This window comes from Pogoniulus pusillus, chromosome Z, assembly GCF_015220805.1.
Source record: "Pogoniulus pusillus isolate bPogPus1 chromosome Z, bPogPus1.pri, whole genome shotgun sequence".
NCBI lineage: Eukaryota > Metazoa > Chordata > Aves > Piciformes > Lybiidae > Pogoniulus > Pogoniulus pusillus.
The window spans coordinates 70,577,208-70,593,830 of NC_087309.1; the positions used below are offsets into that span (position 1 = coordinate 70,577,208).

Below are 16,623 nucleotides of genomic sequence, written 5' to 3' on the forward strand. Positions count from 1 at the left end.
ACTACAGAGGCCTTTGAGTAATTGTCTTGGGTGTTTTTCTGTTTTGAGACTGTCACTTTAGTTTCTGAAACAAGTGCTTTGACTAATTCAATTCTGCGCAGGTGGAGGGTTTCTTATAAACACATTCCAGTGTTTATTTAGCATCTGTGAAATGTGTGCTAATAATTGCTAATTTGTAGGCTTTTGTTTTTCGTTCATGCTTGGATACCGCCCTGTGTTAACGTTTTCATTCTACTTTGATTTTGGGTATTAGTTACAGAAACAATGTTTTGGGAATAAGCTAATAATCTAAATTATAGCTGAAATAGCCTGAAGCCTTTATGTGAAAACATGAGTAAAACATTTTCAAGTTGCTGTTTTCTGAAAGATCATTGCAGTAATCCACTTTGATGTCGAATGTGAATGGTTTTTCATTGCCCTACAACATAATGTGTTTACGCTTTCTGTGCTGAAGCCAGATTAGAAAAGTCTAATCTCAATTTTTAAATCATCTAGAAGACTGTGAAAATAGAAATGCAGTACTTCTAATAACCAACCATGTTATTTCCCAATCTCATGTTTATCCTTTAGTTACACTTAAGCTTTTCACTCAGTACGGGTGGAGAAGACAGTAACAAAGAAGAAAGAAAGAATGAATTGATACCACTTCAGTCCTTGAATCTCCTGCTGAAGAGTATAGGTGCCACCCTCACTGATGTACAAGATGTAGTCTTTAAGTAGGTTAAGTATATGGTAAAAAGTTTTAATTCCAAAATTTAATCTAATACTGCATATGTTAGATTTTTTTTTTTGCTTTGCACAATAAGGACTTACTTTTGTATTTGTTTAGGTTGGCTTTCTTTGAGCTCAACTATCACTTTTGTACTAGACAACAGCTCCAGTCATCAGTTACAAGACATTATTCAAAACAGGTTAGAATTAGTACATTTCCATATATTTGTTAATTTATATTTTGAAAGAAGTACAGTGTGCTTGGGTACTGTGAAAATAAATGACATCATTTTCAGGATCCTGTTGCCTTTATTTTGGTGGGAAGTGCCATTTCCAAGTTATGACTAGAGTCAAGGTGTCATGAATAACAAAACTTGCAGGAATGGATAGTGAGAGCAAGCACAATGCAGCTCTGCAGAGTTAGTCTTGAAATATTAATGCTTTTTGTTGAACACACAGAATCACAGAATGTTAAGGGCTGGAAGTGACCTCAAAAGATCATCAAGTCCAACCCTCCTGCCACAGCAGGATCACCTATACCAGATCACACAAGAATGCATCTGGGCAGGTGCTGGATATCTCCAGAGAGGGAGACTCCTGAACCTCCCTGGGCAGCCTGTTCCAGTGTTCTGTCACCCTCGCAGTGAAAAATTTTTTCCTCATGTTTCCATGTACTTCTATGCCTCAACTTCCACCCATTGCCCCTTGGACATTAGCAGAATATGAATTATGCTCCTTTTTTGGGTTTTTTGTACTGTTGAAGTCTTGTCGTTCAGTGGAGACAATTCAGCAATTGTCTCTCTTTTTACATAAAAGAATTTGTTGCTTTCCATTCAGCCATCACTGATAAGCCATTCTGTGAAGATTTTTTGGACCTGTTGATTTAGTGCTTTATCCATCTTCTAGGAGAAAAAGCCTACAGATGGAGTTGTGTAATTGGGCAGTGAGTTATCTCTTATTCTCTACCCCTTCCTTTTCTCGAAGGAAAACCTTGAAATCTCCTAGGACATTCTCAGGCGTTTCATACAAACTTAATTATGTTTCACATAGATTAATGTCACTGCAAAACACTACCTAAATTTCCTTAGCATATGATGCTAGCAGACCAAATCATGACTTGCAGTATGAGCAAAATCTAGATTATGTGCTTGCTATGCAAGACCTCGAGAACATCAGTGGCAGTTATTTGTGAAATGCTGGTCAGAAGTAACATTCATTCACAGCCTCAAGCTACGCCAGGGGAGATTTAGGCTGGAGGTGAGGAGAAAGTTCTTCCCTGAGAGAGTCATTGGACACTGGAATGGGCTGCTCGGGGAGGTGGTGGAGTCGCCGTCCCTGGAGCTGTTCAAGGCAAGGTTGGACGTGGCACTTGGTGCCATGGTCTAGCCTTGAGCTCTGTGGTAAAGGGTTGGACTTGATGATCTGTGAGGTCTCTTCCAACCCTGATGATACTGTGATACTGTGATACTGTGATACTCAGTGTAAGGTCCTTTAGTTTTCCAAATAATTTTGCAGGTTTAAAACAATTAAAAATAATGTTAAAATAGTTTTAGGTCAAGTTACTTTCACTTTTTTTCAGTCTGAGTATACTGTATTTTTTGTCTTTGTTTTATTGTAGCTGAAATATTTTTGCTAATAACTATTTATATTTTAGGCTATTAAGCAGATGTATGTTCTCATTCTTGGCCTTGATGTCTTGGGTAATCCGTTTGGATTCATCAGAGGCTTATCTGAAGGAGTTGAAGCATTTTTCTATGAACCTTACCAGGTAAAATTCTCTGCTGCCTTCTTGTTAAATGAAGTATGTGGATTGTACTGAAAATGCAGGCATATTAAGAGCTTTTTTGATTTTAAATGCAGATTAGAAATTAAAAAAATAAATTGAAAGTGTCAGGAAAGTTACTGGAAAATCCAAGTGAGATAAAAAGGAGAGAGTAGTCCATTTAACTTAATTCACAGAAGACTGTTCCTTAGTGTACTTAATTTTAAAGTAAACCTACCTTTTTCTTTTTTTTTTAATTTGCCTTAACATCAGCAGACTTCAGCCTTCCTTTCACAGGTGCACTTTCTAAAAGAACTTTTTTTTTTTTAAATACACAGCTGATATTATTTGAAGCTTAGCATAAATGGATTCTTCTTTTCCTTAGGGAGCCATCCAGGGTCCTGAGGAATTTATAGAAGGAATGGCACTAGGACTTAAAGCACTAGTAGGGGGAGCTGTTGGTAAGTTTTAGTGTCTTCATGGTAGCATACCTAATAATAAGTAATATAACTGATATTTGCAGATATAAATGGCACTGGCATTTTGCTTTGTTTTATTTTACACTAGGTGGATTGGCAGGTGCTGCATCAAGAATCACTGGTGCTATGGCAAAAGGAGTAGCTGCAATAACTATGGATGAAGATTACCAGCAGAAAAGGAGAGAAGCCATGAATAAACAGCCCACTGGTCTGAGAGAGGGTATCACTCGTGGTGGAAAAGGATTAGTTTCTGTAAGGAGGCAAATAGTTATGCAAAGATTAGTGAATTTTATTCAGACAAAAGTAACAAGCATAGAGGCTGCTGTAGTTATTAGTTACTCTTAAATTTGGTTTTGCAAATAGAAGGACACAGCCAAGTGTTAGTTTTAAAGAAAAATATACAAGGAGCTGTGAAGTAGGTGCCTCTAGTTCTTTTAACCTGTAGTGAATTTTGGAATGCTGCAACACATATAATTTTAGCCTATTCAGCATGGAAGTAGTAAAAAAAAACGTGAAGAAAACCAAAAGATACAATATGAAACCACATTTGTGATGTCTCTTGTTTCTTTTGTTAGGGTTTTGTCAGTGGCATAACAGGAATAGTTACAAAACCAATAAGAGGTGAGTTTAGATCTTCTGCTGCTTTAACAGTTCATAGTACATTTTTAATATTTGATGAGACATTATAAACCTTGAGTTTAAAAATCTTGATAAAAATCTTTGTTACTCCTAATGGCTTTTTGTATATATGTTGTTTCCTTGAACTTTGTGTAGAGGAGGCATACCAGGTAATGTAATTAAATATTAATAAAGTTTGCTAAAATTGTTAGAAAACTCAGTGGTTCATAACAATTTATAATGTATGAAATTCTTTTAGGAGCTCAGAAAGAAGGAGCAGCTGGGTTTTTCAAAGGTGTTGGAAAAGGCTTAGTGGGAGCAGTAGCCAGGCCCACTGGAGGAATCATAGACATGGCAAGCAGCACTTTCCAGGGTATTAAAAAGTAAGTAAAATAACTATGAAGAATGACATACACCATGAAACAGCCAGCAGTAGAAGCAGTAGTGTATCTTGTCTTCATACCACTTCTGCATCAGTGTTTCTGGATCTTTCAATTCTGTCACTAATATAGATGAGATAGGAAAAAAGACCTCACCCATATTGTTATTTGTATAATAAGTAGGTGGCTCATTAAAAACGTGCATAGTTGATAGCATTTCACAGAATCACAGAATGGTAGGGTTCGTAAGGGACCACTGGAGATCATCTAGTGCTACCACTTTGATAAAGCAGGTTCACCAAGATGAGAGTGCACAGGAAAGTGTCCAGGTGGATTTTGAAAGTCTTTGTGGAGGAGGACCCCCCACCCATTGCCCCTTGTCCTGCCAGTGCAAGGAGACTGGCACCATCCTCTTTACACCTGTCCTTTTGGTATTTATAAACATTCATAAGATCTCCCAGTCTTTTCTTCTCCAAGCAAAGAACCCCAAAGCCTCTCAGATGTTCCAGTCCCTTAATCATCATCGTAGCCCACCCAGAAATGGATACAGTACTCAGATGTGGCCTCACCAGGGCAGAGTAGAAGGGTGGTAGGAGAACCTCCCTTGACTTGCTGGTCATACTCTTAATGCATCCCAGGATGCAGCTGGCCTTGCATCCTGAAGAGACTGCTGGCTCATGGTAAACTTGTTCAAAAAACACGACATCAGATCTTCCTTAATTTGCTGACAGGTAAAAAGGATTTCTCAGCTGTATTAAAAGTTACTTTTTATGTTGTTACTACTCTGAGATGAATTCCAAGACTACTTGGTCGTGCCAGCCCATCTACTGTTGTTCAGTCTGAGAACTTTTAGGACTGCGTATTGAATACTTAGTCTCACTTTAATAAATGCATTGCTGTAGATTGTGTCACACTGTAATATGTAAAGTAGGAGAAAGTGTTTTGAGGGGACATTTAGTAGCTTCATCTGAGTACAGCTATTTAATGGCCCTGTTCTTCGTGAGCTGGAGCATTTTTGGTGCCATAAGGTTGCCAGTCTCTGTTTTCAACTAAATTCCTTAGCACAGCAATGCAAGAAAAGTTTCAGAAAAGTTCTGTGTGGCACAGATGTCTTTAATTTTGTAGTTTGGAAGTACAGTACTTACACACTAAGTATTGCAGCTGTGTGCTACCCTGTGCCAGCTAATTTTACAATAACCATTCTCTGAAATAGATTTCTGAGTAAAATCTGGTAGTCTTTGATAGAGTATCTGCACAATGTTGATACATACACAAAAGTATGATACATTACAGCAGCTGTACTTGAATTCAGTTTTCATAAATTAATTTAGAACGTTTCCTAAATATTATAGCTGAGTAGAGATATTGACATATACCTTAAATTTGCTATTTTGTTGTCAGAGTCGCAGATTCATCAGAAGATGTAATAAGCCTGCGTCCACCTCGCTTCTTTGGTGAAGATGGAGTTATTAGACCTTACAGATTAAGAGATGGAACTGGAAGTCAGATGTTACAGGTGAAGACATTGAAAGATAATTTGACATAAATTTTAACAACTCAAATACTGAAATAAATATTTAACAGAATTTCCCATTTCTCAAATTCCCTATGACCCTTTACCAATGGACTAAGTAGGCACAAAGTTTCATTTACTTTCTTAGGCTTGTGACCTCCTTGGTGATTCAATTTCTGTGGCACAACTTTTGAGAAAGACACCATCGTTTATACCAGTATATCTGTAGAGGCTTGTGCAAGATAGAGAGCATCTTGGAAAGTTTATGTCTTGATATTTTTATGATAAACACAAAGATCTATTTTCAGTAATTTTATAATACCCATTTTTAGCAGTGGTTTTTAAATCCAAGTTTTATGAAAGCCAGCATTTTAAATACACTTAGAGTAGCTGCATATATGTCATGCTACAGCCATTGAAAGCAAGTGAACAGTTTTGAAGTGGAATACTGTTTACATGAAGAACAGTTACTATTTAATAATTCAGCTGCCAGTTAGGCAAATTTGAGACGGGTATCAAGAGAAATAACTCCAGCTGTTATGTTACTTAGAAAGTTTAGATTTCTCTGTTGGAGTGAAATCTGCATTTTCGAAATGTTCAACCATAAGAAATAAAAGTAGGTAGTGATTGCATGAATGTAAAAACTTTGTAAGATACACATTGAAGGATTCACTGTTTGCCAGTGATCTGTCGGAGAAGTCACACAGAAATAACCTTTTTTTGGAGAAGTAGCTAAGAATGAGACAGCCTTTGGTGGGTTGTGGGTTTGGAGTTTTATTTTGGTTTGGTTTATTTCTTTAAAAAACACCCACAGCTGTTTGGTTTATGTTGAGCTTAAATCTGGTTGTTTCTGTTTCTGTTTCTTCTCCATTTCTTTAGTGTGTCTTTTATTTTCTAGTATAAGAGGTTGGTCCTATTTGAGACATTTCAGCTATGCTCGCCCTAATATTCACTGATGATTTGGTTTAGCAGACTGTGAAAGTTCTTCAGTAACAGTTGGCATGTCTTTTTTTTCTTCTAATGAAGTCGCTTTTTCGCATGCTCTCCAGTTTAAAGCTACTGTTGCAGATCTACTTTTATAAGCTACCTTAACTAAGGCATGCTGCTGAATGGAACAGGCTTATTGTTAACTCTTTCTCTTCTTTTGTTAAGAAAATTAATTCTGAAATAGCAGTTTTTCTGTTTGCTAGAGTACCACCGAAAAATGCTAGCAAGCTATCAGTCAGCTCTGGTGCACAGACTTAGCTAGTAAATTTACAGAGCTCTTGCTTCAAATGTTTGTATGTTTGCGTTTTAGTAGAATTTCTACCAGTTTCCCAGAAAAAATGTGATGTAACATCTAATTCTATTTCTTCTCTGGTGATGTTGAGGACAGCACCACCAACTTCCATTTTCCAGCTTAAAAAAGCATAAAGGTATTATTGCCTTGTGTAGCTCTAGTCTTATTTTCAGGTGGCAACCACGATTTGAGAGCAGCTAAGGGTGGAAATTGTTTCATATTAGCTTTCACTACTGAAGAATCTAAAGCAAAACTAAAAAGAAGCATTTTTTGAATCCCCAGACAGGGCTGCAAGTCTCCCTGTAGACTGTTGAGTCAGATAATGGTGAATTACATAAAAGTTTTTCAGCTATTAATTTCCAACACAGTGTGCTTGATGTCTGAATCTTATTTTACCCTTCAATGTTCTAATCTTTTTGATTCTTAATATTTCTGGCTCTAGAGGTACTTGTTTGTTTTGCATGAGACTCAGTGCATTACATGTCCTCTAGCTGAAGCAGTTTACATAGTGTAATATATTCTTACATGGCAAAAAAGATGATTCTCCCTTTTTGTGCTATTTCTGTATGTGCAGATCTGGTGACTGGCCCCACTGTGTTCTAGGATTAGATCAGAATAAAACTTTTTTGTGATTTAGACATTTTATGTGACGACTAGAGGTGATAGGATATAGGTGGTTTAATTTTCTCAAGCTGTGTGCTAAACTAGGATGTCACTGATTAATTTCTTTGTCTTGTGAGATTTTGTTTTGCAAATTTGCTAGAGAGATTAATACTTCTAAACTAATACTTCTGCTTTCTTCTTTCCTTACCATGCTTTCAGAAAAGACAGGCCTACAGGGAATGGACTAAGACTCACAGTAGTAGTGATGATGATGATGATGAGTTAGGATGATATGGACTGGATATATTCGTGGCTTTTGTCACATTCTTTTGACCTTTAAGTATTAAATGTTGCTGCTATAATTCCCATAGAGAAATTGAAGTTGTCTTATACTAAATTCTTACCTTTAAAGCTGTGGGAAAAAAAAAACAAAGAACAACTGTGGGGAAATAAACTGTATCATGATGAGTGCTAAGTGGAAGAGCAAAAAAATAAAATAAAAGTAGTTTTATAGATAAAACTGAACATTAGATGAAAATAGTATTGAATAATATGAAGAAGTAGTAATGCCATGGCATTTATTTTCAGTAATGTTTCTATGAAGTGTATTTAATGTTTCTGAAATTCTGTAAGTGTCTGACAGGTTTTATTTCTAATTTGCTAGATGGAATGGAATGCAATGCTTTAAAATGTGTTTAGTAAAACTTTACTGAGTTGTACAGTCATTACTGGTGTTAAAATGCTGTTTGACTGTTTATTGATCTCATATTTTTAAAGTATTTTGTCTGTTTTTCTTTTTAACAATAAACAAATCAAAAGTAGATCTAAAATGGATTCATCTGTTCTGTTCCAACATTGTTTCTTTGTTTCTTGGAACTAGACTATGTAAAAGCATGAAATGGTCTATGAAAGTCTTTAAATGATAAAATACATATATTTTGCAAGGACCATTTTACAAACTTTTAAATTTTAACTTTTTTTCCCCCCATAATTTTAAAATACTTATTCTGTATATTCTGTGGAATGCTTAGATGTGTGAAATAATTATTTATTTAGTTATTTTTGTTTGTAGCCATATTAATTTGGTTCCTAAATGAACATTTTCGTTGTTGAAGCAACAACAACAACATAAGAAGTCTAACCCAGAACTAAAGTCTGTACAAAATCCCAGACAGCTGGTGAAAATAATAGTACATACACAAAGCTCTATGTAGTAAAACACCTCTAACATGCCAAAGTATTTATCCTTACATACCTAAACATGGAGGGGTGTGTGTGGGAGAAATGCCTCAATGAACCACTGTAATTCTGTATGGTAAATTATAAATTACAGCATTACAAATTACTTGTTTCTTTAAAAATTACTTTGTATTCACAAGAATGCTTGCATGGTTTTCTCATTCTTTGTTTTGGTGTTATTGCTAAATCTGTATTTTTGTACTGCATTTTAAAGACATCTTGCAATAGATGTTTACCTATCAGTAAGTACTGTAGCAAGAATTAACTCATTGGTCAACATCTGAAGAAGTAAAATTTCTATAAAGCAGTAAGAACTGATGAAATGTATTTACCAAAGAGGGTGCGATGTCCTTCATTGTATGCTGTCTTCCAGCTGTCAGAATTCTGATGAAGGAAGAGCCACTAAATTCTGTAAGACTGCTTGTTCTGGCTCAGTGCCCTTCAAAAGCTGCTGTACAGTCTGCTCTCTTGGGTAGTGTGCCAAGGAATAGATGCCTGTAATCTCCCAGATGAAAGAAGGGACAAACTAAACTTTGGGGCTTGTTTTAGCTGTTGGTGCTTAAGATTTCTACAGGTAGTGCATTGCTACAATCACCTCAAAAGGATGTCTTGGCAAAGTAGGTGGAAGACTGCATTGTAGTCGGTTGCTGCCTGAAACAATGTTGTGCGGATTTTGAATACTTCAGGCAGAATCTGGCTTCAAGTATTTCTTTGAAGAATACAGGAAATCATTTTGGTCTTCAATGCTGAGAACACATGTCTAAAAGTTGATGAAATTGTTAGGCATGACTCTATGCGTAGGTTTGGGAAACGTTTGTTTATGTTACTTGACATTTTTCTTCTTGGCCTCTTAATGATATCTTTTTTAGCCTATAAGACTTTTGTTTTCTTCTGTAATGACCTGTCTTACAAGGCAATTATAACAGAATATACTTTTTCCTCATTCAAAAAAATGCTTTAGAAAGAAGCGTAACAATTTTTTGACTGTGATGTGGGTTAGGAACTTCCCCCAGCCCCCCAACTATTGAAATTTTACCAGACTAGCTCAGATGTCTTGAAAGTAAGATGATGCTATATTTACATCATGGCAAAATTTACAAGTATGAGTGCATATATATATAGGTATGTATCTATATACACACACAGTATTTACAGTTGTATACAAATTAGAAATAATACAGAAATCCAGACTCCCTTCTGGACAAAGAAAGGGCTCAAATCTACCCCCTCTCTCTCCCTCTCTATCTCAGACAGGCAAGCAATAATAAAACCAAGCAAAACTTACATGTTAGTTGTTAGCTGAGATTAAAAGAGAGATATTAGATTAGATCAAAGGAAAAACTAATAGGGTAATGGCCCAAGACAAAGTGATTAGATCCATCAACACAGACCAGACTGAGATTATTTACATTTCAGCTTTTTATCCCTTTCAGCAAACCAGTGAATGATACTGACATCATCATTATTTTCTTTTCACAACCAATGATCTAATTTATCTCATTAGAATATTCCAGTTAGCCTTAAACCAGCACAGACTAAAAAGCCATCTATGCAGAAATAAGACTTTTGGCTTTTAGAAACAATGCTTTTTTGTTCTATCACATTGTGCAAACTTTAAGCTTTTTGTCTTACAATACCACGAATCATTACAGAATGTAGAAGTAAAATTTAGCATGAATGGGGTAGTGCTTCTGTGTCAGGTTTCATTACTTCAAATTCTGTTGCAGTATAATTAAAAAGAGTTATATTGCAAATTCTGTTGCAACGTAATTCAAAAATAATCACTTGATTGAAAGACTGTAGAATCCTAACTCCTCTAAAACCAAGAGCAATCAAACCAAAAAACCCCACACCACCAATACAGTTAAAAAATTTGCCAGTGTAGCTGGGCAAATGTTGTTATATGCCCTAGAGTAATTTGTTTCTTTGATGGAATATATTTCTAATTTTGAAGTTTTCATATCATTTTGTACAAGTATTTTACTTGTTTCTGTACTGAACCTAGGGTCTTCAGAATGTACGTTGAGAAAATAAAAATATTTAAGTTTAGAGTAACAAAAAATGTATCACCTGAGATATTAGTATTTCACTTATTTGTAAGTCATGCAACAAAAACCTGTCAAAATAGCTAAGTAGTTGAAAGTGATAATCTTTTGCGGCACCAAAAATGCAAAAAACCCACAACCAAAACCCAAAAGACCGCATAACCCAGTTTGCCTTTATTTCTTTAGAGTTTTAAAGTAGCGTATCAAAAAAAAGGCCATATGTCCAGATGCCCTTTTTTTCCTCCTGCAGTCTAATGTATTTTAATAGCTTAATTTTGTCCTGCAGAATTGATTTTTTTTCCTCACTTTTTCACTGATGAATTTTGAAGTCCAGTGCTGTTAGTGAAAGCACCAAGACTAACTGCCATCTCTTCAGCTAAAGTTGCCAAGTTTTCTTCCTGCTGTCAGCTACAGCTCAAGTTGGTGATTCAGCCGTTCCAGAGTGTTCACTTTTAGTGGCTCCTATGATGGTTCCTTGAATTTATAGGCTTCCTCCCTGTTGAGGTGAATAGAATCATAGAATCATAGAATCAACCAGGTTGGAAGAGACCTCCAAGATCATCCAGTCCAACCTGTCCCCCAGCCCTAGACAGTCAACTAGACCATGGCACTAAGTGCCTCATCCAGTCTTTTCTTGAACACCTCCAGGGATGGTGCCTCCACCACCTCCCTGGACAGCCCATTCCAATGGCAAATTACTCTCTCTGTGAAGAACTTCCTCCTAACATCCAGCCTATACTTACCCCAGCACAACTTGAGACTGTGTCCCCTTGTGACTGTTCTCTTTTTATCCTTAATATTTCCCACTACTCCCCTTTTGATCAGGGCTCTTTGGTCTTTTGTTTTCTCAAGAGATCCTGTAGAGTTCAATTAGTGCAGAGAGATACGGGAGGCAGTTTCTGGCATCATTTAATAGTGTTTATACCTGTGGTGTTGTTAGTCATTTACAGAAGCTGTAGACCTGACAGAAATCACTGACCTTCTTCCTGTCAGCCTATCTTTCACCTTTATTCACTGCTTTCAGGCTTATAAGTCATTGAGACTTGCATCCTGACATCAATGGAGATTTCTGTGTCATAGCCTAACCTAAACCAAAATAAATTCAAAACCTTTTTTTTATGTTTAATTTGCCTCTATAAGCTTGTGAGGGTGCTTTTATTATGTTGCTGCCCAACTATGCTGCAGTGGGTGTAAACTTGTAGAGAAGATAGTCCTTCAAAAAGCTGCACTTCGATCTTGTGTCCTACTGTGCTGGAGGTATTCAGCTTTCAATTCAGTGATCCTCTTTTGGTTGCAAGGTAAACTTCAGGTGACAGTGTTGGAGCAGGGCTGAATGGACTCTTGTTTCTCAGTATGCAAACTTCAGTCTGCTATGAAGAACATCTGCAGAGTGGGAAAAGTGTGCTATTCTCTTCCTTTCCTTCCATCCCTCACCCACCTTAGGGCTGGGCTCAAATCATAAAGTTGTAGGCACAAATTATTTTCCACAGTACAAAATAACTTCATTTTATCCAACAGTGTGCTGATACTGCTTTTACCGGATATCCATTCGTGAATGCCATCTAGCTTGCTGGTCCCTTAATTGAATTATCTGGGAGTTGGGTGTCAGGATGAAGGTCATAGTTGCTTTTTGGTTCTGCCCAGTGATAAGACAAGGAACAGTGGGTACAAGATGGAACACAGGAGGTTCCACCTCAACGTGAGGAGACACTTCTTTGTGGTGAGGACGACAGAACACTGGAATGGGCTGTCCAGAGAGGTTGTGGAGTCTCCTTCCCCAGAGACTTTCAGAACCTGCCTGGATGCATTCCTGTGCAGCCTAGGCAATCCCACTTTGGCAGCATGGTTGGATTCAGTGATCTCTAGAAGTCTCTTTCTAACATTCTCTGACTCTCCATCCTCCTTTGGTAAACCTGTAGTGTAGGTTAAAGGGAAGAGCATGATCCGTAGCATGTAAGCCCGTATGTATATGGAAGGCTTAGGCATATTTCAGAGGAACACAGTAACAGTAACTTGAGTGACTCGGTTTCATTTTACCTTGTTTGTGCTTGAAGTGTAAATGTGTATTTGTGGAGGAAAAGCAGGCAAAAACAAAGTATCAAAGCCAAAGCCCACACCAGCTCATTTGCTCACAGAGAATACAGAAGAGAAAATGGAAGTATTTTTTAATTTCCCTTTTGATTATAGATGCTACAAGTCAATGCAGGAAATAGAACGTCTAGATGTGGGTATCATAACAAAAGTGTAGATCAGTAAGAATAAGCTATTCAGCTCATCAAACTAATTCTCTTGGCATTTGGATAAAAAAAATGACCAAGACAGTTCTGCCACTCAGCATAGAGAAATAGCTCTGTTGTGAAGTAGAAACTGTGTTCCAAAAGAAAGCTACTGCCCTGCATGTTGCGGCCTTAAACTGAAATTTTATCTTTGACCGCAAATTGCTGTTGAACAAAGCCATGTTGATTTCTGAATTACTGTTCAGCACAACTGAATAGAACCTGGAATTCAAGCACTAACACATAGACAAAAACTTTGGGAATGAGATTGCACATTAAGATAACTGGAATGAGGGAGTGGGTAATAAAAGATTTGTTCTCTTTGATAAAAGGGAAGAAGGCAGAAAAATGAATATTTTACATAATGGAGGGTGGGTTGGGTTTTATATTTGGTATTTTTTCAACTTTATTCACACATTCAAGCTGGATCTAACAAGTGACTGGAGTACTGTTTAGAATTAAGCATTACTGTGACTAGGACTTGTAATTATACTGGGTTAGCCTGCTAAAAGTAGCAATTCTATAGTGTTTGAAGAAGCCGCACTACAGTTTGAGCTGAGTGATACATGGGATCTTGGAGTTCCTAACAGCAACCATGAATTGCCTTCAGAACTTGCCCCTTTGAAGAGTAATTGGTTGGTAAGGAAAGACTGATAATCTAGTTGAAAACTTCACCTTGCTCTTCTCAGTGTTCAGATTATCAGTTTTACAACCAGTTTTTAAGCAGTGATGATCTTTACAGTGTTGTTTTTTACACGTCCTTTCAGTTGAGTTAAAGAAGGCTATCAAATGTTATGACTCTTGCATCACACTAACAGTATTTTTTAAAACTAGAAGGATCACAGAATCACAGAGTGGTCTGATTTGGAAGGGGCCTCCGAGGGTCATCTAGTCCAACCCCCTGCTACACTCAGCAGGAGCATCCTCAACTAGACCAGGTTGCCCAGAGCTCTGTTGAGCCTCACCTTCAGTATCTCCAGGGATAGGAGCCAACTACCCACCTCCCTGGGCAACCTGTTCCAATGTTCCACTACCCTCATAGTATAGGACTTGTTCCTAATATCCAATCTAAATCTGCCTTTCTCTAGTTTGAAGTCATTGCTTCACATCCTGTCATTACAGGCCTTTGTAAACAGTCTCTCTCCATCCTTCTTAGAGGCCCCCCTCAGGTACTGCTATTAGGTCTCCCCAGAGCCTTCTCTTCTCCAGGCTGAACAAGCCCAGCTCCCTCAGCCTGTCTTTGTTGCAGAGGAGCTCTGACCTCAGTTCCATGTCCTTCCTGTACTGAGAGCTCCATCTTTCAAAGTAGCCCGGAATGTGATTGGCATTCTGGGCTACAAGCTCACACTGTCTGCTCATGTCCAGCTTCTTAGCCATCAGAACCCAAAATCCTTTTCCACAGGGCTGCTTTCTATTGCCTCATCCCCCAGTCTGTATTGATAGTAAGGATTGTTCCAGCCCAGGTATAGAAACTTGCACTTGCTCTTGTTGTTAAGTTATTTTTGCAAGAGACCCTTGAACTTACATGTAAAAGAGAAGGGAAGGACTGGCATAAGGCATGGCAACCGCTAGACAAAGCTTCAGTAAGTTTCAATAAATAATCCATTTTCCAAGCCTATAGTTTCTGTTTCTTATACCATTCTTGCTGCATTCATCCTGCTCCTAAGACTCGCTCTTGCAGAAATAAAGCAGTGATTTAAGTAAGTACCTAATCAACAGCTGTGATTTTTGTAGCCAATAGAGTTGAGAAGAGAGAAATAGTCTGAACTTTCTGAGAGCTTTCTGGAAAGCTCACTTTTTGGAAATCTGTTACTCAAATATTATTCCATTTTGGTCACTGAAGGATCAATGTCTTTGAGGCAAGGCACAATTTAAATCTGTTTGGGTAGATGGAGTTGTCCTTGCAGCACAATTAGAAGCTGTAGAATATGTCTTATTAAATGTCTTTTATCATTTTACAGTGGTGAGAAATACTTACTAAATGATTCTGCTATTTTAAGTTCATTGAGAACTAACATTTGTGTTTTTAAATACTAGCATACATATCTGAAGCAGTGTGTTTGTAGCTAAGGTTTATTGAATGGTGCTGGTTTATACTAACCTGTTTTACCTTCCAGTTTGTAACAAATAGGAAGTATGCAAGCAGTCATGTTGCTATTTCCAACTAAAATGCAGCAGTCTTAATTTCATCACTAATTTAATCACTTACTGCTCAGAAAGTCAGAAATCTTGTAGTTGCCAAGTCATGTTGTAGTTATAGAGCCTTTCACTTAACCTGCTACCAACCATATTTAAAATTTATTGCCCATTAAAAGAATATTCATGGCAGGTGTAGGAAAATATTCAGTAAAAAGATGAATGCTTTGGAAGTGACTTGGAAATGAGGAATGAGGAAATGAATCCTTAGTTTTCTGTCATCTCAGACCTGTATGAGCAGAAGCTGCTGCACTAAAAAAAAAAGTGAGTCCTGAAACACTCTGAGAAATTACATTGTTCCTTGCCAGTTTTGGGTAGCACTGATCTTTATTTGCATATCTGTGTTAACAAAAGCTGAATATAATATGTAGCTGTGCAGATTAGCTGTCACAGATCTTGTTGTCATAGTCTGACTTTATAAAAGGATCCTTTTATTTTAAAGTATGTGTTAGGTGTGTTGTTACAACTTAGCCTTTGGGAGCATAAATACTTTTTCAGCACAGAATTAGTACAGTAATTTGCACCTCCCTATTCAAAGCTGTAAAACTTCTGTCTCTTCTAGAAAATTGAAAATGGAAGATTTGCAAAACTCAGATACATTGCACATGCTATGGTCAACAGTACAGATCTCTTAATGGTAACAAAAAGGTAAACAGCTTCGACTCTGAATAAGAAGTGCTCAAAACTATAATCCAAATTTGCATGCCTTGATAATTATTGAACAGTAACTGCTTTGACCTGTCTGTCATGGATGTAGATAGAATGATGGGGAAGGTATGCTTAGTGCGCTGTTAATTTTGTCCTGCAGCACCATTGTTCAGCACACGAGTGTTATTTTGAGTGTCATAGTAGTTTCTGCAGTTAAGGAAAGAAAATGAATGTTTGGTTTATGATTTCTTTAAATGAGGAAGAAATTTGGTTAGGCTGATGTCAGTGAAACTGAGATTCACTTACAAATTAGCACACTGAAGGAAAAAAGAGTAATACAGGAACAGTCTGTAATGTCTTGTACAGTAGACTGTCAGGGATCCCCTCTTGCAGTTTACACCCATTACTTCTCCTCCTGTCATTACAAAACCTTGTAAATAGTCCCTCCCCAGCCTTCTCATGGGCCCCTTTCAGATACTGAAAAGCTACCATCAGATTTTCTCGAAGCCATTTCTTCTCCAGGCTGAAATAGCCCAACACTGGTAGCCTGTCCTCACAGCAGAGGTGCTCCAGCTCTCTGATCATCTTTGTGGCCCTCCTCTGGACTCACACCAATAGTTCGATGTCCTTCTCCTGTTGCAGCCTCCAGAACTGCACACAGTACTCCAGGTGGGGTCTGAGGAGAGCAGAGTAAAGGGGGAGAATCCCCTCCCTTGCCCTGCTGGTCACGCTGCTTTTGATGCAGCCCAGCACACAGTTGCTGTCTGGACTGCATGTGCACACTGCCAGCTCATGTTGAGCTTTTCATCAACCCAGACTCCCCAGGTCCTTTTCCTCAGTGCTGCTCTCCAGCCATTTGCCATCCAGACTGTAT

General features: G+C 37.7%; 1 protein-coding gene across 1 annotated transcript in view; it reads left to right on the top strand.

Moving 5' to 3' along the window:
• VPS13A (vacuolar protein sorting 13 homolog A) overlaps positions 1-16,623 on the top strand; it is a 109,778-nt gene that overhangs the window by 83,550 nt on the left and 9,605 nt on the right. The window contains 9 exon segments of the mRNA XM_064140625.1: positions 571-716; positions 830-911; positions 2,366-2,479; positions 2,859-2,934; positions 3,041-3,204; positions 3,528-3,573; positions 3,830-3,953; positions 5,352-5,466; positions 15,664-15,749. Of these exon segments, the coding sequence (XP_063996695.1) occupies positions 571-716; positions 830-911; positions 2,366-2,479; positions 2,859-2,934; positions 3,041-3,204; positions 3,528-3,573; positions 3,830-3,953; positions 5,352-5,466; positions 15,664-15,749 (953 nt within the window).